The sequence below is a fragment of the Eschrichtius robustus genome, chromosome 1 (assembly GCF_028021215.1).
Source record: "Eschrichtius robustus isolate mEscRob2 chromosome 1, mEscRob2.pri, whole genome shotgun sequence".
In the NCBI taxonomy this organism is placed as follows: Eukaryota; Metazoa; Chordata; class Mammalia; order Artiodactyla; family Eschrichtiidae; genus Eschrichtius; species Eschrichtius robustus.
This window is the reverse complement of record NC_090824.1, coordinates 32,379,692-32,403,751: the sequence shown is the minus strand read 5'-3', so window position 1 is coordinate 32,403,751 and position 24,060 is coordinate 32,379,692. Positions and strand designations below refer to the sequence as shown.

Sequence of the window (24,060 nt, the reverse complement as noted above, 5' to 3'; positions counted from 1 at the left end):
TAATTCCAGTGACGTCAAAAGGGAAGGAATGGGATCTGAATATTTAAGGTTAGAAAGGACTTCTGAAGTCTATTAATCCTACAGTACTCTGAGCATGTATTTCCCTTTTGGGTCACAAAACTTGGAACAGAATTTGGGTATTTGATTTTAGGGTAAAAACCCATTTATTGACTAGTTCAGAAATTGCTTTTTTATGCCTATCAGGCACTGTTCTAGAGATGCAAGGGCAAAAGGCAGTTTTGGTTCCTGCCTTCGCAGGGCTGTCATTGAATAAGTCTTTTATTTTTTAGACAAGTATCAAGTTCTAAGCTGGGAATAGGTGAGGCTTTTTGGGGTAGACTGCCAGTTTGTCCTCCACGCAAGGCTTGATGATTCTGGTAGTTTATGCTGGAAATGCTAGAGAAAGACTCAGACCCCCCTGATGGTGTTTCATCTTTCTGCTCTGTGTATATTTTGCCACGTTGGCTTTCTGAATTGCCTTCTGACCAGAATCCAGGTCACTGGGGAAGGCTAGGCTGTGTAAGGGGGGCACGCCTCCCCTTTGTGGGTGCCATTTCCCAGAGCTGTTGGAATGGTTTCTTCAGTTGTGTCAGCTTTGTAGATCATTTCTGTTTTATCTGTAAAGTTGAAAAGGGTCATAGGTTAGGAAGAACAAAAGAGTAGTTAAAAAACTTGTTCTATCTGGGAGATAAAAGAATACCAACTTACTCCCAGGTGTCCTGTGTTTTTGTTTTCTCCCCCCATCTCTTTACCACCTCTTCTCCCGTGACTTAAACTGAGGGAAGATTTGCTTTCCCCTCAACATCCCTAATGGTAATACTAGTAACAAAAGATCTAATAAAGAGCACTGACTCTTCATCACTCCATCTCTAACTTCTTAGTACACACAGTACAGATGGGGAGTTGAGTTTATGTAAGCAAAGGTTGACTGTTGCATTCTGGGAGCCAGTGGGGGCAGGGAGGAAAATGCATTAAGTGGGAAGTCTTCCAAGGGGTGTTTCCATACCCCTATCATTGTGGTGTCGGGTCTACCCCTTTTTCTGCCTGCATGGCGGTGGTGAGGAGCTACGATTATGGTCCCCCTTTCCTGTTCTCCCATCTCTCTAGAAGGGTACAAGGGTCAAAAGCACAAAAACTTGTGACAGATTCTTTAACTTGAGCACTGCTGCTTGGGCCCAGACAGTACAAGAGCTCCAAAGATGTGAGTTATTTGCACTTCGTTTTGCCGCAGGGGTCTTGCTAGGTACATTGGTTTTGAGAGCCAGAGACTCAGAATATGGCCTCTTGAGGGCATTTCAGGCCTTTCTTGGACTAAAACTGCAAACCTGGGAATCTGCTTTTTTTGTTAAAGAGGGTGGAGTGTTCAATGGGTAACAAATATCTTGAGTTGCTCTCAAGAGAAGTATCAGATTAGATTGTTTTCCACAGCTCCGCTGTAGTTTTGAACCAAAGCTTAGTAAAAATGGTTCTGAAGTATGGTTACTTATTTATTGGTTTCTTTTTGGCTGCTTGATAACCAATTCTACATCTTTTAAGTTAATTGTAAGTCTTCATTTGCTACTATAAGATGATAAATTCTACCAGGGTAAGTTGTATCTTTCTCATAGGGTGTAAATCAGTCTCCAGGGTCTAGAAGAGGTCTCCAAGGCATCCTCAAGTTTGTGGGAAATGAGTCAATTGAAGGATTTGAGTGGTTGAGATGAATATACTAATAATGTTTAGAGTTATAAAATACTGAAATATGTTACCAACTGAGATTTGAGTTTTCTGGTTTGAAGAAAAACCAGGGGGTTTTGATGTTCACTTTGAGGAAGGGACTCAGTGGGCTTTCTTGAGGTTTGATTATATCTTGAAGAGAATGAAATACTCTAAGCATCTTAGAAAGGAGGTGCTCTTGGCTAGGAAGTGATTTAATCCAGTGGTAATTACATTAAATCATATTAAATTAGATTATTTTGATAGTAGTTATTAATAAGCTTATACCTAAGTTTTGTTTACTGTGTAACCAGAGTTGGAATCCTCACTTTTTGATTCAGGATTATTGGGCTGCATTGCTTTCACGTTTTCTCATATAGGAGTGCCAGTGGTGCTGGGGCTCTGACCTGGCTCCATGGCTTGAGAACCTACTCTTAACATGGAAACTTAGTGACTTCTTGTGGATAGGGCTTTTCACACAACATCTCACAACTATGTAATGTCCAAGACAGTTCTGTCCTATTTCTATACCCTGAGTCCTACATGGTCTCCCCAGTTAAAGCAGCCCAAATCGCCTCTGTTCTATGAGGCAAACTCCACAGCTGATTCTCCCAGCAAAAATGAAGTGCAGTTATTATAGTTAGTCCTGGTTCTTTGAAATCCCTTCCTGCTTATTGGTGCTGCCAGGTTCCTAATGACTTTATGGGTCACAGCCCCATCCAAAAGGTCCTTGCTGGAGACGGTTGCTGGCAGAATCACGTCCGAAATGGGAGCAGAGCTCAAAAGGGGAACAGTTCAGTACTTACGCTTGGAAGGCTTGATTTTCTCATAGCACCGAAAGATGGCAATGAGGAGAAGCCCTTCTCCAAGCTGGAAAATCATATAGAGGAGAGGAAAGAAGAAAAGTGGTCCAATGACTTCAGGGGGGAAGGTCACGTTGAGGATGGTGGAGCAGAGTTGAATATTTTGGCATCCAGTCTCCATGCTGACGGTGCGTCTGCACCTGTGTAGGTTAAAAAAACAACCCCATGTGCCCTCAGAGAAGGGATGTGAGGGTGCAACTTCACTCGCTCATCTCCTTTCTCCCAAATACTCTAAGAGAAACTGACAGTGACTAACACACAGGAAGATGCAAATGAGCCACATGTGTGGAGTGCACGGTTTTGAGAACAGTTGAGTTGGCCCATCTCTTATATCACCAATCCAGCCTTGTGGGAGATGGTGACTGTTAGGTTCCTGTGGGGGAGTTTTTATGAGGGAATTTTTGAGTAGCTTGGAAATCTACAATTTGTCACTTGTGGGATTATCAAAGTGAATTTTGGAGAAATGTCTGGCTGGAGGGATAAAAGGAAGATGGGAGCCAGTATCATTCATTGGCATATGTTGGGCTTACATATAGGACAGTTAGAATTTAAATGTAAAGTAGAAGATTGTCTAAATGTCTGGGAACCTTGCCCTGTGGTCCACTTTATGGCTTGGACATCTTTAACTCCAAAACACAATGATTAAATAAAAGCTTGGTTCCATTATCTGTCTTTGGAGCACATTCTCGGTTTTGCTTTCCATTTTATGGATTAAAGAATGGAATGTTTGTTAACATTTAATACAACATTTTATTCACTGAAGTGCAATTAGTATATTAAAATAGTTCTTTGCTAAAAAAAATCGCCAGCAGTGTCTCAGCACATTTACTGTGAAGGAGACTACTGTGATGGCACTTGATGCTGTGGCCATTTATCATGACCTGTATCATTGTCTTTGTGAAAATTCATGAGCGGTCATTGGCAGCCTTTTTGACTAGTTTATCGCTGTGTGTTGCATCCTACAGTAATTTGTTCTTTATTAAATTAGCCTGGTTTTTGAAATGGATAATTATTTTAAAATTGTATTTTAAAAACAGCTGTTCGGGGCGTTGTGGTGCGAGGCTGGAGTGCTGCTGTTTAGACTCCTGCGTAAACATCTGTCTGCCATGTGGCTGAAAATAGGAAATCTTGAAATGGGGTACCACTCTGTATAGACAGGGTGCCTAGGGTGCCTGATGTGTCCACACCGGGCACTCAAGCTGACTGTTCCCCTAAAGTAGCAGGTGTGTTTTTGAATTAGATTAGGCTATAGCAGAGGTCCGCAACTACTTCAGCTCTGAGTGCCACTTAGCAGAGTTGCCACCCCAAGGTGTTGTGTCAAGACTAAAACCTAGACAGAAAGGGAGGAGAAGTGGGAAAGGGGTTGTCAGCGCTTGTCATGAAGACATGGAGCTACTCCACCGCCATTTGCCACCAGGGAGTTGGGCAGGAGGTGGAATCTAGGCTCTGGAGGGAGCACTTTGCCGTGAACTGCTGCCCTTTGGATGATTCGATGCCTCTGGTCTCTGTGTTTTGTTTCTGGGTCTGTGTTATTCGTTTAGTACCTTCCCTCTCCAGTATTCCTCAGTCCAGAGTTCCTTGTTCAGTTGATACATTTGAATATATTGCTTGAAAAATGCCTTCCCGAGATCATGGATCTTACCTTTTTCTGAGAGACAAGGATGAGCATGAGACCCGTGGGACAGTGGGACCTAAAATAATACCTACCGTCTGTTAAGGCGGAACAGAGCAGAGAGAATGTAGCCTAGCAGGAAGCCGATGAAAGGCATCAGGGAGGAGGTGGCCAGCAAGTGTGGTGTCATGACAAACAAAATGCTCTTGCCCACATTGAGGACAGAGAGCACTACGACAGCCACACTGCACAAAAGCAGGAGGATCATCCCTCCCTGTGAATAAGGACAAGGAGAAAATGCAATTAGAAGGATACTGGGGATATGGAAGAGCGGAGAGGGCTGGGGAAACACTGGTGGATATTGGAGGCGGAAAACATTTTAATAAATGTATTTGAAGTGGGAGGGAATGTGAAAGACCTTTATCTTTCATCTTTTTGGATTTCTTATCCGTAGCTGGGAAGCTTCCTGGAGGTCATAGATCTGATTAACACATGTTACTGAAGACTCAGCCAAGCACAGCTTCTGATTGACATCTCTGTATGGCACGTTTTCAGTGAAGTGCTATGGCTCTGAAGGATGAGAGTATTCAGTCCTCTGGCAAAGTGGATATTGTAAATGAAAGTTCTCTTTCAAAGTCTCTGAAGCCCGTCTACATATCCCTACAATACTGCCGTTGCTGTGGATATTTTGGAGCTCAGGAGAAGTTATTCTTGGAACCTGTCATACTTGTCTTGAATACCTCCATTACGGGTAGGGACTTCATCCATCCATTTTATGATGAATTTAACTTCTGGAAATGGCCAAAAGGCATTTGAAGCAAAGCTGGTTAAAGCAGGTAATGAAGTCAGGTAATGTGGTTTTAGATCCTAAATGATGTATAACTGTAAAGGGATGAGCCTATTTTCTTGCGTGACCTGCAGATTGGATGATAAGAAAGTTCCCAAAAGGAGTTTGAAAATGGCTCAGGCAATAATGGCTTCATCAGAAACAGTTCGGGTCCCTGTTGGTGGGAATGTGAATTGATACAGCTGCCGTGGAGAACAGTATGGAGGTTCCTTAAAAAACGAAAAATAGAACTACCATACGACCCAGCAATCTCACTACTGGGCGTATACCCTGAGAAAACCATAATTCAAAAGGACACATGTACCCCAATGTTCATTGCAGCACTATTTACAATAGCCAGGACATGGAAACAACCTAAATGTCCAACGACAGATGAATGGATAAAGAACATGTGGTACATACATATAATGGAATACTACTCAGCCATAAAAAGGAGCGAAATTGGGTCATTTGTAGCGAGGTAGATGGACCTAGAGTCTGTCATACAGGGTAAAGTAAGCCGGAAAGAGAAAAATACCGTATATTAACGCACATATGTGTAATCTAGAAAAATGGTACAGATGAACCTATTCGCAGGGCAGGAATAGAGACGTAGACTGGAGAATGGACATGTGGACATGGCGGGAAGGGGAGGGTGGGACGAATTGGGAGATTAGGATTGACATATACACACTACCATGCGTAAGATAGCTAGCTAGCAGGAACATGCTATAAAGCACAGGAAGCTCAGCTCGGTGCTCTGTGATGACCTAGATGGGTAGGATGGCGGGGGTGGGAGGGAGGTCCAAGAGGTAGGGGTTATAGGTATACATATATAGCTGACTCGCTTCATTGTACAGTAGAAACTAACACAACATTGCAAAGCAATTATACTCCAATTAAAAAAAAAAAAAAAGTGCAGGTCCACCCTGCCTCAGGTAAGTGCTGTGAAAGCAACTGTCATTGGGAACAATGGTATATTTTTATTTGTTTTAAAATATATTATTTATAGTTAACATCTGACATACCATTTAAAATTTTCAATAGGCAGATTTATGAAATTAGAATGTTAAGATTTTTCAGCATGTAACAAGGATGCAAGCTTTCAAAGTGTGCTTACATGTCTGTGCATTTTAGAGGATGACACACTAAACTGATGAAATATATGCATACACCTAAGCCTCTGTCCCTCTCATCTTCTGAGTAAAAGGATATATAGCAAACTTTTCTTGAACTTACCGTGTTGTTTTGTAATGGTTATATGTTTTGGTTCTGTTTCCAGCTCATTCGCACATGTGGCGTTTTATATTTCCCAGTACCATTTTAAAAAATTGCAGTAAAATACATATAACACAAAAGTTGCCATTTTAACCATTTTTGAGTGTATAATTCAGTGGCATTAATTACATTACAATGTTGTCCTAGTGACATTTTAACATTTACTTATATTGCTCTAATTTCAGCTGTACAGTTCTGCATTTCTGTGTTTTTAAGCCATGTTGCAACTGATAATGATCATATGAAACATCACCTGTACTGATGGTGGTCCTGTCCCAGGAAAGGAAGGAATCTCACCAGTAACAACATGCTTCAGGTTTCATTGAAAGACTGATGAGCTGCTTGGTTTGCCCTTGCATTTTGAGTTAATTTCTTCCTTTTGGGTTTGTCGTCTACCTAATGTCCAGTTTTTGCCCCTATCAAAAGAGTGTAGTGGATAACATAGGGCGTACTGGGCTGCAGGGATTGTGAATGAATCCAGAAGCCCTCTTTCTCTGTGTGGGTATCACTCTCATCCCCGCACTTTCGTTCTCCCAGTCTTGAGGCCTTTGGAGTGGTTGTGAGCACAGACAATGCTGTGACCCAGGTGTGAAAGCCGTCCTCAAGACGTGTAAACTGGTGAGTCATGCAACCTCTCTTGAGTGAGGTTGACAGCACAGGACCTGGCATATTAGGACCACTGACTAAATTGTAGCTCCTATTACTACTCATAGGGAAAGGAGAGGAATTTAACATCCCAAAGTTTTTTGTCACTCTCAGTCCTGCTCTTTGTGGCCATCTCACGTCCATGACCTCCTGCTGAGAAAAGAGGCCATAGGTGGGTGCTTCTTCATAGGTCACCATGTTTTCTACCACCTGCACTGCCCTGTCATCGCTGATTGAAGCTGTGATGAGTGTCCTTTCATGGGTAGCCGACTCAGCTTGCCAGTGATCCAGGAGATAACCTGGCCCAACTCTTCTCTCATCGGTGACCTAGGCAGGTTGGTGAATGACCTAACTAGTGAGATCCTTCCTCTTGTTTAGGGAGTTTGCAGAGTTACAGAGAGGGAAGCAAGAGCAGAGGCAAGTGTTAAAATTTTGACACGGAGGCCTGGGAGCAGCAGAAGCCACGAGTTGGCAGAAGCTGTGAAACATAGGAGAGTCAGGTCAGTTCATCAGTAGCAGCAGGTATGGGAAAAGCATAGGTAGAGCGGTTGAGTCAGTGTCAGGGCGGGATCCTTATTGAAGAGTGGTGGATGGCTTATGGTAAGAGTGGCTCTTAGACCATGTCATGCTCAGGTTCACCAACTTTCTAACCACGTAGGCGTGAATAAACCCTTGCATGGGTAAGTTAAAGTACTACTTGAATTGCCTTTCCAAATGAGGCATCCCTGAAATTGTATCTTGGCATGTCTAAATGTGACCTCCTTCTAGGGAATGCAACTGGTTGAGCAGAGTTTGAGCAGGTAACCCTAACCTTCTGCCAGAGCCAGTTACCAGAAGTTGGATAATTTTGATTTGAAAGTCTCTAGGAGTGTTAGGTGCGCAAAGAGGCTGGGACAATTGCTCATTTTCTAGCTTGTAACTCACTATATTATGAAACAGGAAGATGAAGGATGAGCATAGTCCTCAAAGAAACATCACACAAGGAAACTTCAGCATTTGCATCTTGACCACTTGTTTTTCTCTGCATCCTCACAGGAGTGATTCCCGTTTGGGAGTAATTGATAAATGGAGCTGTTGCCCTGCTGCTTGTCTAACCTTGGAGGTTTGGCCAGCAGCAAAGTGTCCCAAGATACACCTGCATTTTATGTGATTCTTTGTTACTGGCCTCTGTCTTTCCAGCCCAAGTATATCTCAGCCCTTTTAATGTTCTCTGGGGTCATTTTGACTCCATTTTTTGCTGTGGAATTGAGTCACGGATGTGTAACACAAGAGGAACAGGAGACATTCCCTGGGCTTCAGTAATTCTATCTGTAAAATGAGAATAAGGCAGGAGACTGAACTTCATCTTGAAGGCCTTTCTCACTTTAAGATCTGAGATTCTTTTTGCATCCTCAGAAGAACACTTTTTTTTTTTTAATTGAAGTGTAGTTGATTTACAATGTTGTGTTAATTTCTGCCATACAGCAAAGTGACTCAGTTATACATGTATATATTTCATATTCTTTTCCATTATGGTTTATCACAGTATATTGAATATAGTTCCCTGTGCTATACAGTAGGACCTTGTTGTCCATCCATTCTATATATAATAGTTTGCATCTGCTAACCCCAAACTTCCACTCCATCCCTTCCCTACCCCCTGCCCCCAGCAACCACAAGTCTTTTCTTTACATCTGTGAGTCTGTTTCATGGATAAGTTCATTTATGTCATATTTTAGATATCACATATAAGTGATATCATATGGTATTTGTCTTTCTCTTCCTGACTTACTTCACTTAGTAGGATAATCTCTAGGTCCATCCATGTTGTGCAAATGTCATTATTTTGTTCTTTTTTATGGCTGAGTAGTATTCCATCGTATATATGTACCACATATTTGTATTTGTCTTTCTCAGAAGAACACTTTATTCTGAGGTAAGGAGACATGTTCTTACATCAGTTGCACTTGGGGTTCTAGTCTTTGGTTTCACCTATAAAGTGGAGGGGGGCAGAGCTGCTTTAAGTGATATCAGGAGTCACTTCACATTTTTATGTTCTGTGATTTTTTTTTTCTTTATTCCTATATCCCATAAACTATCTTGAGTAAGTGAAATGATAGACACATGTTTCTGGTTTTTTTGTTTGTTTTTCTGCTAATGTGTGGGAGAGACAGGACTTGCCCTTTATTCCTTTGTTTATTCTCAGGTATTAGCTGTGAGTGTTGAGAAGTCAGTGTTGAGACACAGCCTTAGGATGTTGCTTTTTGCAGGTGGGTGGGGAATAAAAATGGAGTGGGTATTTATAATACAGTATGATACATGCTGCAATGGTGTTGGGTGATAATGGGAGCAAGTAGGACAAGCATCCTGCCCAGGCTTGTGGGTTAAGGAAAACTTCCTAGATGAGGTGCTAATTGTGTTGAGACTTGAAGGGTGAGTGGGAGTGAGTCCAGTGGGGCATGTGCAAAGAAGAGAGCTGACACTGGAGAGGTTGGTTGAGACCAAATCAAGAAAGTGCTGAGGAGCCACATGACTCCTGGGGGAGTTTAAGGAACCAGTTAAGGCCTTTAAGCAGTGGAGTGACATGATAGTTTCTTTCCAGACTCAGGTTAAAACTGGGTCAGGGAGCCAGGTTAGAAGGCTGAGTTGTCTAGTGAGAGAGGAGAGTGCCTGAATGAAGACAGTAGACACAGGGATGGAGAGACATGGGTTCAAGCAAAAGAAGGCAGAACTGACAATCACTGATGTGTGTGAGTGGGGAGGGAGAGGACGTGGAGAATGACAGTCCGGTTTCCGGCTCAGGCGGTGGGGCACGTTGAATGCCATTCACTGAGATAATCACACAGGGCGAGGAGGGGAAGAGCAGGCTTAAGGAGGTGGTTTAAATTTAAGACATACTGAATTTTAAATGCCTGAGGCATATTCAGGTAGAAAGATTTGGCAGTTAATGGATTCAGGAGTCAGGAGAGAGCTGAGAGCTGAAGATACTGTTCTGATAGTCATCAGCTTGCAGGTGGCTGTTGAGATGGACCAGATGTCATGGTGGGGAGGTCCTGGGCTTAGGGAAGAAAAGCAAGAAAAGCAGAAAGCTTGGGCTGAATGCAGAGAAGTAACTTTTACCAGAGGAACTCACAAGGGAGTCTGAAAAGAAGTGCCAGAGACGTGGTAGGAAAGCAGGTGCCCTGTCACTGAAGCTGAGGAAGAAGATTTTTGAGAAGGAGGCAGTGGTCAGCCATACCAAAAGCTGCTAAAAGAAGAGTTGAGACATGTCCATTGGATTTGGTGAAGAAAGTAGAGCAGGTGGTCATCAAGATGCTGAGTGGATGGGAGGCCAAGGAGTAGAGACTGTTGAGGCCTGGTCACTAGAGAACAGTCCTGGGGGCCAGTGTGGTGAGAGTGGAAGGTGGGTGGGGGCAACGGGTGACTCCCAGGAGCATGGCTAGGAAGGGGAGGAAAGAGAGGTGTTGGCTGGAGCGAGAAGTAGAGTCCAGTGACTCTACTTAGTAAAAAAAAAAAAGGAGAGATGTGAACCAGTATCAATGTTGACTGTGAAGAACTAATATGGAAACGTTCTAGAAATGAGAGCAAGGTGGGGAGGAGGCTATGGGGGTAGAGGACACGATCAATAAAAGGAGATTTCTGAGAAGTAAGGGTGGAGAGAACGGAAGATGCCATCCAGAGTAGAGTGGGGTGATGAGCCATTTGGCAGGAGGAGGAATGACTTCACATCTTCAACAGGTGGGGAGGGGGACTGTGGCCATGGTATTAGGACTACACCGGGACAAGGGCAAAAACTACCCTTGACAATGGTAGTGTGAAAATCAAAAGACCCTGGAAACCTGACCAAACCTCTTTGTTCCAGGCCCGAAGCTGCTGGAAGCCTTGGGCCTCCAAGTAGTATGCCCTGTAGCCCGGCCCAAAGGCATAGATCCAGGGGCAGGGACCAAAACAGGCCTTCAAGGAGGCGAGATTTTCCTGAGGACCAGGATGGAGCCTGGGATCCCGGGCTGAGCAGTGAGCCAGAGGAGAGACTGATGGGAACTGAGCTCCAAGGTCACAAGAGTTGGTAGAGGAACCACTCACTCTACAAGTCTGATTTTTCCAAAGGCAGGGCAGTGGCGTGATGCCCTCACAGCACACCCCTCCACCTGCTGGGGCCAACTCACTCCACTTTCCTCCTATCCCACTCCTAAAGTGCTACAAGTGTGCCTACCACCTCTCCCCCTGGCCTCCTCCCCTCTGGCTTCTCATCCAGTCAGCCATGTTTACCCGTGATCTCCCTTGGAACTCCTCTATTCAGGCATCTCCCTAGGCTTACCCAAATCCAACCCTTTCTTCATGGTCTGGCTGAAGCCCCGCCCCCTCCTTCCATCCTCTAAGGAAGCCTTCCTTGACCACCTGGCCCTCACTAACCTCACCTCCTTACATTCTGCCAATACCTGATTGTACATTGTGTTGGATCTTGTTTCTCATCTATTATTGACTTTCTGCAAACAAACTTCGAGGACAGTGACTCCTCAGAGAGTGTAGCATAAAACTTAGCAGCTACTAGGTACATGATAAAAGTTTAATTTTATTATTAAAAAAATGATTATACCTTACAGTTGTGTGTGGTGTTTTACTGTTTTTCTCCTAACTCTTCAAAAATATTCTCATGTACATTACAATCCCATGAAGTAGGTTGTACCAATAGCAGACTTTTTTTGTTTTGTTTAAACAGGGAAGGAAACTGACATGGAAAAAGCCCAAATGACTTGCCTCAAGCCATTCACTGTGATGATGGTGGTGTTCTCGCTCCCTGCCCAGGCCCCCAGGTTCTTACCTTGGTGACATAAGGTACGTATTGTGGCCGTTTGGATTTGAGGATGATGCCTATGGTGCAAGGAATGAGAATCAGGATCAGTGATATGATGATGGCACCATAGGGCACCTTGTCCTTCAGGGTCCCATCATAGATGCCCCTGGAGTAAATGTACAGGAGGAGGGGCATCATGCCCAGGGCGAAGAAGGTGGAGCAGGTGGTCATCACGATGCTGGGTGGGAGACATAGGAAGAGTGCAGAGAGAGAGAGCCCGTTAATACAGGCATAACCTCATTTTATTGCGTTTTGCAGCTGTGTTTGTTTATTGTTTTTTTTTTTTTTTTACAAAGTAAGGGTTTGTGGCAACCCTGCATCAAGCAAGTCTATCGGTGCTATTTTTCCAACAGCATTTGCTCACTTCATGTCTCTGTCACATTTTAGTAAGTCTCGCAATATTTCAAGCTTTTTCTTTATATTTGTTATGGTGATTTTTGATGTTACTATTGTAATTGTTTTGGGGCACTGCGAATCACGCCCATGTAAGACGGTGAACTCAAAGGATATAAATGTTGTGTGTGTTCTGACTACTCCTCCGACTGGCTGTTCCCCCTTCTCTCTCTCTCTCCTGGGGCCTCCTTATTCCCTGAGACACAACAATATTGAAATTAGACCAGTTACTAACTAACCCTACAATGGTGTCTAAGTGTTCAAGTGAAAGGAAGAGTCACATGTCTCTCATGTTTTTAAATCAAAAGCTAGAAATGATTACACTTAGTGAGGAAGGCCTGTGGAAAGCCCAGATAGACTGAAAGCTAGGCCTCTTTCCCCAAACATTTAGCCAAGTTGTAAATGCAAAGGAAAAGTTCTTGAAGGAAATTAGAAGTGCTACCCCAGTGAACACTCGAATGATAAGAAAGCAAAAAAGCCTTAGTGCTGATACGGAGAAAGTCTGAGTGGTCTGGAGAGAGGATCAAACCAGCCACAGCATACACTTAAGCCAAAGACTAATCCAGAGCAAGGCTCGAACTCTCTTCAGTTCTAGGAAGGCTGAGAGAGGTGAGGAACCTGCAGAAGAAAAGTTTGAAGCTAGCAGAGGTTGGTTCATGAGGTTTAAGGAAAGACATCATCTCCACAACATGAAAGTGCAAGGTGAAGCAGCAAGTGCTGATGTAGAAGCTGCAAGTTATCCAGAAGATCTAGCTAAGATCATCAATGAAGGTGGCTCCACTAAACAACAGATTTTCAATGTAGATGAAACAGTGTTCTACTGGAAGAAGATGCCATCTAGGACTTTCATAGCTAGAGAGGAGAAGTCGATGCCTGGCTTCAAAGCTTCAAAGGACAGGCTGATTCTCTTGTTAGGGGCTAATGCAACTGGTGACTTTAAGTTGAAGCCAATGCTTATTCCCAAAATCCTAGGGCCCTTAAGGATTATGCTAAATCTACTCTGTGCTCTATAAATGGAGCAACAAATCCTGGATGACAGCACATCTGTTTACAACTTGGTTTACTGAATACTTCAAGTTCACTGTTGAGACCAACCGCTCAGAAAAAAGATTCCTTTCAAAATGTTACTGCTTATTGACAATGCACCTGGTCACTCAAGACGTACAAAGAGATTCATGTTGTTTCATGCCTGCTAATACAAAATCCATTCTGCAGCCCATGGATCAAGGAGTAATTTTGGCTTTCAAGTCTTACCATTTAAGAAATACATTTTGTAAGGCTATAGCTGCCATAGATAGTGATTCCTCTGATGGATCTGTGCAAAGTTAGTTGAAAACCTTCTGGAAAGGATTCACTATTCTAGATGCCATTAAGAACATTTGTGATTCGTGGAAAGAGGTCAAAATATCAACATTAACAGGAGTTTAAAAGAAGTTGATTTCAACCCTCAGGGATGACTTTGAGCAGTTCAGTGGAGGAAGTAACTGCAGATGGGGTGAAAATAGCGAGCGAGCTAGAAGTGGCGCCTGAAGATGGCACTGAATTGCTGCCATCTCCTGATAAAACTTGAATGGATGAGGAGTGCTTCTTACGGATGAGCAAAGAAAGTTGTTTCTTGAGAAGGAATCTACTCCTGGAGAAGATGCTGTGAAGATTGTTGAAATGACAACAAAGCATTTAGAATATTACATAAACTTAGTTGATAAAGCGGTGGCAGGGTTTGAAAGGATTGACTTCAATTTTGAAAGAAGTCCTACTCTGGGTAAAATGCTATCAAACTGCAAAATCATTCGTGAAAGGAAGATTCAGTCTTGTCTTATTTTAAGAAATGGTCACAGCCACCCCAGCCTTCAGCATCCACGACCCTGATCAGTCAGCAGCTGTCAGCATGGAGGCAAAACCCTCTACCAGCAAAAACTACAACTTGCTGAAGGCTCAGATGATGGTTAGAATTTTTTAGCAATAAAGTATTTTTAAATTAAGGTATGTAAATTTTTTTAGACACAATGCTGTTGCACACTCAGTAGACCGCAGTATAGTTTAAACATAACTTTTATATGCCCTGGGAAACCAAAAAATCCATGTGACTCACTTTATTGTGATATTCTGCTTTATTGCAGTGGTCTGGAATTGAAGCTGCAGTATCTCCAAGGTATGCCTGTACAGACTATTTTGTGGAGTGCCTGCTATGTGCCAGGCATTGTGCTAAGAACCTTACATACATTGCTTTATTTCTTTTTCCCAGTAGCTTAGGAGGTAAGCATTACTATCTCCTTTTTGCTAATGAGGAAGCTGGGGACTTGAAGAGTTGTGACTTGCCCAGGATCACACAGATAGGAAGGCTGAGGCAGGATTTGAACCCAGGTCTGTCCAACTGCTTCAGTCCCTGTGTGCTTCACTGTGGAAGGAGCCATTCTGATCTCCTCTGTAGTAGAACTCTTTTTGCTCTCTATACTTGACATAGCACAGCCCATTTTGAAGAAAGCTGTGTGATCCCATCACTCTGGCTATAGCCCATTGGAACATAGAATAACACCTGACCTACTAAGTTGCTAAGTGCCTGCCTTAGAGCCTAGGGGATGGCTGGACATAGTGATTCTGTCTAACTAAGATAACAAGGATTAAGTACATCAAGAGCATTTTCTCACTTGGGGAGTTTGAATGTGTACACAGTGATAGAGCACTTGGTTTTGGAGAGGCATGGGAGGCATGGTCAGGCAAAAATCAAAAAACATGCAAAGAAAAAGCAGTAAACAGAGGCCAGGATTAGGAGGACTGTAAAAAATAGCAGCAAAGCAGTAAAAACAGAATAATGGAAGGACCACAATGGTGGAGCAGTAGAGAAGGCAGCAATAGTTACACATTGTTGAGTAAGTGACAAGATAATCTGGTCATCAGACCTGTTTTTTATCTTGAATAATATTCTAGTCCCCAACACCGATATTCTCATGTTCTTTACTTTCTGGTTTATCCTTAACATTATTTAAGATAAATTGAGTGTGAGTCTCAGATCCTGAATAATAGTATATCCTCCCAGCTGTAATCTGTATCCTAACTGTCCTATTACCATCTCCATTTGGAATCTCATACATGTTAATCCCAGGACGCTGTGTAGGAAGAGGCCCTCCAGAAAGACCAACTGAGAGAAGAAGCTGCTAGGGAACATTCTTGGATTTGTAGACATTCACCTTACAATATATGCTCTGGCTTCCATTCTAGTGGGAAGGTTGTGGATGAGGGCTTGACAAGACCCCAGGAAAACCACACTAAGTGTGTGTCCCTCCTCCCTATAGCCCTATTCACTATATACACTTCTTCATTGTTTCCATAGAGGTCAAATATGGCTTAAATGAATATCAACTACATCCTAGTCCAAAGGGTCCGGAGTATAGCCATCAAGAACACAATAGGTAGACGTATCACAAGGAATAAGAAGCTGCCAGAGGCGAGGAGAGACCCTCAAGGGATATTGTGGACTGAATAATGGGAAAACCCTCCCTCTACGAACACCTAAGACACCTAAGCACATACTTGAGCTTGTAAGAAACAGGGAGGTTTCCAGGGACTAGAAACAAAGAATGCCAAATATTTAGTGGGTGAACTCATGCTGAAGCTACAGTGTGTGATGGGGTAGGTGGTGGGGTGTTAGTCTTGGTAATCTGGGGCTTAGGTTTTAATGCCCAAGGGAGGGACCAGAATTGAGACTTTAGGCCTATGAAAAAAGAAGTGGTGAAACTGAGACGTCAATAATAAAAGGACTATTGGAAAAATAGAACTTCTAATTCTCTCATGGGTTGAATATGAAATCATAATCAGCATGTAAAATGGTACAGCTGCTCTGGAAAAGTTTGACAGCTCTAAAAAAAGTTAAATATAGAGTTATCATATGTCCCAGCGACTCTACTGCTAGGTATATACCCACAAGAATTGACAGCATGTGTTTACACAAATACTTGTATACAAACGTTCATAGCAGCATTATCTATAATAGCTAAAAAATGGAAAACAAAATATCAACGGATAAGCAAAATATGGTGTATTCATGTAATTGAATATTCTTCAGCCATAAAAAGCAATGAAGTACTGCTGTGTACTATCACAAAGATGAGCCTTGAAAACATTATGGTAAGTGAAAGAATCAGAAACATAAAAGGCTGGATATTATATGATTCCATTTACCTGAAATCTATAGAGACAGAAAGTAGATTAGTGGTTCCCAAGGTCTGGAGTGAGAGAGGAATGGGAGTGACTGACTGCTAATGGGTATAGGGTTTCATTTAGGGATGATTAAAATGTTCTGGAATTAGATACTTGTGGTAGTTGTACAACCTTGTGAGTATACTATAAACTACTGACATATACTTTAAAAAGGTGAATTTTATGGTGTATAAATTATATCTCAAAAAATAATTTTAAAAATCTAGGGAGCAGCTAAATTAATTCTTAGAGGAAAATTTATAGCCTGAAATGTTTATATAGGAAAAGAAGAAAGATTAAAAATTAATGAGCTAAGCATTTCACTCAAGAATTGAAAAGAAAAACAAAGTAAACCTAATGAAAGCAGGAGAAAGAAAATATCAAAGATGAGAGAGTAAACTTTAAAAATTATATAAATTAACTGAGAGAATCAATTAGACCAAGAGCAAGTTCTTTGCAAAGTCTAATAAAATAGACACCGCTGGCGAGACTAACCAAGAAAAAGGAAAGAGGGCACAAATTGATGTTATTATGAATGCAAAAGGAAACATAATTTCAGATACCATAAAGATTTTAGAGAGTCATAGAAGAAATCAAGGACAGTCTTATACTTTCATTTTTCTATTCAGATTGAATGGACAATTTCCTGGGAAATATAATCTACAAAAACTAACTCAAAATGAAGCTGAAAACCTGAATCAACTTAGAATCACTAAAGACATTTAATCAGTAGTTTGAAACCTGTCATCCAAACCCCACACAATGTACATATGGTTTTACAGTAGAGTTCTACTAAACATTCAAAGTACAGATAGCCTCAGTATTATATAGAGAGCAAAAAAAGTGGAAACATGTCCCAAATTATTATATATGAATAATAAAATTTTAGAACCAAAGGTAGAAAATCACATTATGAGAAAGGAAAATTAGGGTCCAGTCTCATTTATGAACACAGAAGCAAAAGTCACAAATAAAATGTTACCAAATGAATCTAGCCATGCCTTTACAAAATAATACAATGGACAAAATGGGTTTATCCCAGCAATATAAAAATGGTTTAACATTAGACAATCTACTGATATATATCACTGTATTATCAGATTAAAGAAAAAATGGTATCATAGATGCAGAAAAGTGCCATTCAACAAAATTCAATGTTCATGCATGATAAAAATTAGCACACTAGCAACAGAATGGAAATTCCTTAACCTGAAAAGGGTTATCTGTCAAAAATCTACAGGAAATAGTAAACCTAATGGTGAAAAATCAGAGGAATAAAGCAAGGACACCTGTTCCCATCACATCACCTATTGTCTATTATACTATATAGGTCTTTTCTAGCACAGCAAAACAAGAAATAGAAAAAACATACGGATGGGAAAGGAAGAAACTAAACTTGCATTATATGCCAATGATAGGACTGTCCACAGAGGAAATCCAAGTGAATTTCCATTATAACTAGTAAATAAGAGAATCCGTGAAATTTTGATTACACTAGCAATAAAAAACAATCGAGTTCTGATATACTACAAAAATAATTAGCAAATGAATTTTTTAAAAAGATACCATTTATAATATTCATAAAAACTATAAAATATTTAGAAATAAATCTAAAAGAGATATGCAAGATCTTTATGAAAGAAGTTATAAAACTTCATAGGTATAAAATAATGATTAATAAAAGAAAATCTGTACCATTTTCATGGATGGGAAGATTCAGTATTATAAAGATAGCCTCTAAATTTATCCATAAATTTAAGGCAAATTTAACCGAAATTCCAGAAATAGTTTTTGTAGACGTGAGACTTAATCCCAAAATTCAAGTGAAAGAGTAAAGGACCAAGAATAGCTAATGTAATTTTCAAGAACAACAAGGTAGGGCAACTTTCAGATATCAAGATTTATTAAAAGGCTGTAATTAAGAAAGTGTGATATTGGCTCAAGGATAGAGACATAGAACAATAGAACAGAAGAGAGATCCCAGACACAAACTCATGCTTATTTGCGAATTTGGTCAACGAGAGAGATGGAATTAAAAGTTGATGGAGAAAAATTCACTCAGTGGTCCTGGGAGTTTTCTCTATTCATATGGAAAAGATAAAATTAGATCACAGCATACATAATAATAAATTCTAAGTTGATCAAAGATCTCCATGTGAAAAGCAAAACTGTAAAACTTTTCAAACATAGGTGAATATCTTTATGACCTTCAAGGCAGTAAAGGATTTCTTAAAGAAACCCCTGAAACATAAACTGTCAAGGAAAAATATTCGTATAGTTGGTTAAGTTAAACATTCTGTTTTATAAGACATCATTATCAAAACGTAAGGATAACCCCAAAACTGTGAGTAGACTGCTGCAACATGTAAAAACAACAAATAACTGTAAATTAATGAGAAGAAAACACCACAGTCCTATAGAAAAATAGGCAAAGGGCATTACTTTCAGAAGAGGACACCCAAATGGCCAACAGTATTTGAAAAGTTGCTAGACCTCCCATGTAATTAAATTTAAAACCACCGTGACTCATTTCACTCTCACCAGATGACAAAATTTAGAAGTCTGACAATTCCAAATACAGATGAAGACATGGAAAAACAGGGCTCTTCATACACTGCCCTGGGAAGTGTGAAGTGGAATAACTACTTTGGAGACTTGTTAGTTGAAGATGTGTGAACCTCAAGACCCAGCACTCCTGCGTTCATTATATATGCTCTCACATGTGAGCACAGGGGGAGCATGCATAGGACTTGCTCATGCCACAAAACATGAAATCCATGTAAATGTCTGACAACAGGAGAATGGATAAATGCAAGCAAACTATAATGCAGTTCAAATGCATGAAGTAGCTCTTTTATTTATATACCTATTATCTCAAAAAAACAAGCTGTCAAATGATATGGGCAGTATGATACCATTTATATAAAATTTAAAACCATGTAAATGCAACAGTGTATCTTGTTGATGGATATATACATATATAGTAATAGTATAAAAGGGTCTGTGGAAGTGCTGAAAGTCAAATCCTGGGAGGTGCTCCCTTCGGGGTGGATAGAGGGGAATGAGACTGGGAAGGGCACACAGAGGGCTACAGTGCTAGCTATTGATTTCTTCTTAGGAGAAAAGCCACACAAAACTTGTGTGCTTGTTCTGATGTCCTTGAACAGAGGAGTCATGCTTACTTTGGCTTGGCATGTCGGGAGCTTTGGAATTTGCTCTGAGACTTGGTGAGCCTCATGCACTGAGGTGTGTGGGAGCCATGCTCCCAGACCCCCGAACCTCCTCCGCAGGTGCGAGTGCTGGGCACTGGTCCTAACTTTCTGGTATCTGTGACTGTCATGATCCTGTTACCCTGAAGGACAGGGATGGGAGGCAAATTCCTGACTCTAGCTCTGAGACTGGAATCTGTTCCATAGTAACACTGTGGACCTGGATGCTTCTCAGGGGTCCAGGGACCAGGGAGAAAGGAGCACATTTGGTTTTTTCTTTACCCTTCCTGCTTAAGTTCTCGGAACACTGCATACAGCCTGCTTTGGGGCATCGGTACACCCTGCTTGAGGATCAGTTTTTGAACTCCTGTCAATAGAGGCACTGGAGGCGGAAGCTGAGAGAGTTGTGAGGGGACCCATTAGAGTCTCTGTGGTGAAGTGGGAAACTTCTGGGAACCCGGGTAGCTTCTGTCTCCTCCTGCTTAGTCTTCCTCTGTCACGGTGGGGAGAGCTGTGGGAATCCTTGGGTTGTCCCCTCAGCCATTGGCTCTGGTCTCAGCTGTGAGCTGGCTGGAGGGGAGAGGGGGAGCAGGTGAACTTGAGGGGTGGTAGAGGTGGTCATCAAAGGGGCCCAGTTCCCTCTGGCACTGTCTCCTCTGTCCCCGATGAGGGCACTTTCTCTTTCTCTTGTGGGTCACCTGCCTTTTTTGGAGTATGTCTAGCAGCATCCTTGAGGAAGGAGCTGCTGGGCCTGGCTGCCTTGAGAGGCCCACCTGGCGGCCCAGCCTCCGTGAATGTGCCCGACGCCCTGTGACGGCGGCTCCCCCAGTCTCACTCCAGCTGTGAGGCAGAATGACTGGGAAGAGAGAGCCCAGGAATGGCTCCAGACACAACTTGCCCACAGATTCTCGGGGAAGCCTCTGGAAAGTCTCTGGACTTCCGCTTCCTCACGTGTAAAGTGGAATAGGTGTCCTAACATTCCTTTCTGCTCTAGATGGGAAATCGTGTGGTGTTGTACACAGATCTCAAACCCATAGCTTCTGTGTAACATCTGGGCCTCTGTCATGTACTGTTTGGCTTGCACAGTGTTGTAAAAATTTGGAACGAGTTACCAAATAATTAAAAATTTGGAGATTTCACATAAAAAGGGGGACTCCATCTTCTCCTGAAAAGCAGGGAGCTGTGCAGGCACTGAGTCCCCGTTCCCACAACACCCATGGCAGAGATGCATGGCATCTGCCCCGTGGAGGGCGGCCCGTGTCTCCAAGGCTGGCGGTCACCCTCCAGCCACTCAGTTCATTTATGTACACACCCGACCCTGAAGATATATGAGTAAAAGCACAGGCTTTGGAGCCTTCAGACCTTGGACAAATGTATTAACCTCTCTAAGTCTCAGTTTCCTCATCTCTAGAATGGGGCTCTTTACAACACCTCCTCATGGGAAGCTGTATGAGGATCCCATGTAAAGTGCTTGGCCCAGTGCCTGGCTGACTTTTATTATCAGCACCATTATCATTATTATAATACATGTAACAAGTTGTCCCAGATGAATAACTCAATTTGGAATTCGAGGTCTGGCAGCACGTGATGGTGGAGGATGAGATTCTCGCTCCTCCGGTGGGGTCGGAAGCCTGGTTTAACGTGCGTGGGAAGTTTGTCTGCGGGTAGGGGCTTTATGGTAGAAGGTGGCCGTCCTGGCAGAGCATTGTCTCTTGAGGGTCTAGGTGGAAGTGACAGTTTCCAGGTGCCCAGACCAGGAGGCCTAGCAGGAGAGCATGAGTCACTGGGGGCTCTGCCGGTGGAGGCCTAGAGCCTCAGAAACGTAGGTGTTTCAGAAGAGACCTCGTTGGCACCCACTGGCTCAAAAGGCTGGGACATCTGGTCACTCACACTTAGAGGCTCCCCCATGATATTTTACGCTTTGCCACCCAGCTCTGCTGCTTCTACAGAGCCACGAAGCCCTGAGTACCCCTTTCCTGACCTGCAACCCTTCTACGTCAGAATTAAGGTATAGTACAAGTTTCTCTCTCCAGGACACAGAGGCTGCAATGGGCCTTGTCCACAGGCTAGATCAAGACCAGGAGCTTGTTTTGCAGCAGGAAGGACTTGGATTAGATAGAGGGAAGAATTTTCCTCACCGTGAGGTGGTCGAACATTGGATATGTTCCCATGGGAGACTGTACAAGCCAAGCTCTCTCTCCATCGACCACCTCAGTAAGGGTCAAATCATATGGGTAGAGAGTCCAGAGCTTCTCAGAAGGCAGGTCCAGGGAACCCCCAGTGATCACTATCATTTTTTCATCTAATAATCAACCCCAGCATCGCTTGGCATCCCCAGGAGGAGGCTTCCATACCTGGCTAGTTTCCTTAGTAAAGTTCAGCCAGGGACAGGGTACTGACAGGCACAAGCAGATGGACTGTCTGAATTTACTGCCCTGCCCGGCATGGAATAGTGGATCGAACCAGAAGAGAGCGGCTTGAGACGGAGGCTTAGATAAAAGCAAGAGCTTTTATGCTGGTGAGTTTTCTTTAGCCAGCAGGGGCTGCTGTTGCAGCTGGAGCAGGCCTGACATGGCCTCACCCTGGGAGACATTCCAGACCAGAGTCCCACCTGTTTGGAAGGACGGGTGTTCAACCAGCCCCTGCAGGAGGGAGCCCTCGCTGATTTCTGCTGTGATGAGCTGGGTGGGGCTGCTGCTCTTTCCCTCCTACCACTTTGGCCAAGGCGAGGCCCATCAGGACTTGGGACCCCGACCTGGTCCTGGGAAACTCTAGGATCTACCTGGCTGTGTCTTTGCATCGAAGTGTTCCTGCGTCTGACGGGCGGATGGGGGAAGTTCGGAGAAGGCAGCCCAGACAGCTGGGGGGAATCTTTGGAAGTTCCTTCCTGCTCTGCAGGAATTGGAGGTGCTCTTTGGTTCCGAGCCACCTTGATCTCCCTGGAGATCTTTGAAACTAATCTGCACTCCCTTTCATATCTCTGGCCTCAAAGCAGACAACTTGCCCTGCCTGGCAGACAGGTAAAAGTTCTCCAGAGGTCCCTTTGCTTTAAGTCAGTACGGTACTCCTTCAAGACAATCCTTGTGCCCCATTCGAGGCAACTCTGGGAGTAAGGGGGCTCTCCAGGGTGCCCCTGGACCAGCTGGGCCCCTTTGGCTTGGTGCTTAAACCAAGATGTACCCCAGGTCCTGTCCCCAGCCCAGTGTGAGCTCTTGACAATCAATGCCTGCCACCCCATGCCCTAGCACCCACCCAGCCCCCACTCACTCACGCTTCTGGCTTTGGCCCCCCTCTTCGCCTTGATTGTGATCTCCCATGCAGCCGCCGTCCCCAGATTGCTCCTTCTTCACCCCCCGTCCTACCTGAGGTTCATGTCCCCTTTCATGGCCAGAGTGAAGACGTTGGAGAGGTTCCCCCCCGGTGAGCAGCCACAGATCAGGATGGCCAGTGCCTCGACGTTGTTCAGCTGGAAGACCTTGCCCAGTGCAAAGGCAGTGAGGGGCATGACGCCGTACTGCGCCACCAGGGCGATGGCCAGCCCCTTAGGCTTCCAGAAGTGCACCTTGATCTTGCTGAACTCCATGGTGCAGCCCAGTGAGAGCATGATGGTTAACAGCATGATCACCAGGACGACGCTCAGCGCCCAGTCGGTGGGCCGCTTGCCGAAGTTGTGCGGCAGGGAGAAGTTGAACTGGGCAGACTCATTGAGGGCCTCCATCCTCCTGGACGGCAGCGGTGGAAAAAAGGCTGAAGACCCAGCACGCCCCTTGCTCGCCTGCTGACTCCCTGCCCTGCCCAGTCCTTGCTGGGTGCCTTCCTCAATCACCTCCCAGGGCAGGGAGCTTCAGGACAAAATGTAGATCTGAGCAAATAGAAGGATTATGCAACTGGCTGTGCTTTCTCTGGCTTTGGCCCCAAAGGAGAGAAAGCCCAGAGCCTTATCTGCAGGGCTGTTCTGGCCTCTCCTGAGCTCCTCAGCCTCTGCTGTCTTCCTGGGTGTCACTCACACCCCTCCCTCACCTCTTGGCTGCTTCTGGGACAAGAGGGCTTATATCCCCCCCCTCCCATCCCCCCGCTGAGCACGCCCACAGGCATTCTATTTCTTGGGACCAATCCAGGTCCAGCCCCTCTGTTCTCTGCTCAGCCCCTGAGGCCTCAGTTTCTGATTCAGGGGAAGGTGTCTCCCCATGCCCAGGCGGTCACCTGCATCTGCCCCCAAACCCCAGGGAATGACAAGAGTTGAGTTTTACCTTTCCCTCTTGGAAAGGGGGGTGTGGGACAGGGTAGGGGCAGGTGAGTTGCTGGCTTCCAGGAGAAGATGTGTCCATGACCCTTGTCCTGGGAGATGAGAGGTGCCTGCGTCCGTCTCACTTGTGCTGGGAAAACTTGGTCCTATCCCCAAACCTGACGGCAAGGACCCCGGGGGAGGAACGTGCCCCCACACACCTAACTCCGGGGAAGAGCCTGCTGCCATGGCTGAGGGGCCCTCAGGAGGACTGGGGGCAATT

The 24,060-nt window shown here is 43.8% G+C and overlaps 1 protein-coding gene across 1 annotated transcript; it reads right to left on the bottom strand.

The window, feature by feature from the left end:
• Positions 1 to 451: 451 nt before the first annotated feature.
• On the bottom strand, positions 452 to 23,364 carry SLC10A1 (solute carrier family 10 member 1). The gene is made up of 5 exons (XM_068563817.1): positions 22,915 to 23,364; positions 11,721 to 11,931; positions 4,266 to 4,444; positions 2,502 to 2,698; positions 452 to 617 (listed from the first exon to the last, which is right to left on the bottom strand). The coding sequence occupies exons 1-5, from the start codon at positions 23,268 to 23,270 to the stop codon at positions 511 to 513; spliced, it is 1,050 nt and encodes a 349-aa protein (XP_068419918.1). The 5' UTR covers positions 23,271 to 23,364; the 3' UTR covers positions 452 to 510.
• Between the last annotated feature and the right edge of the window lie 696 nt (positions 23,365 to 24,060).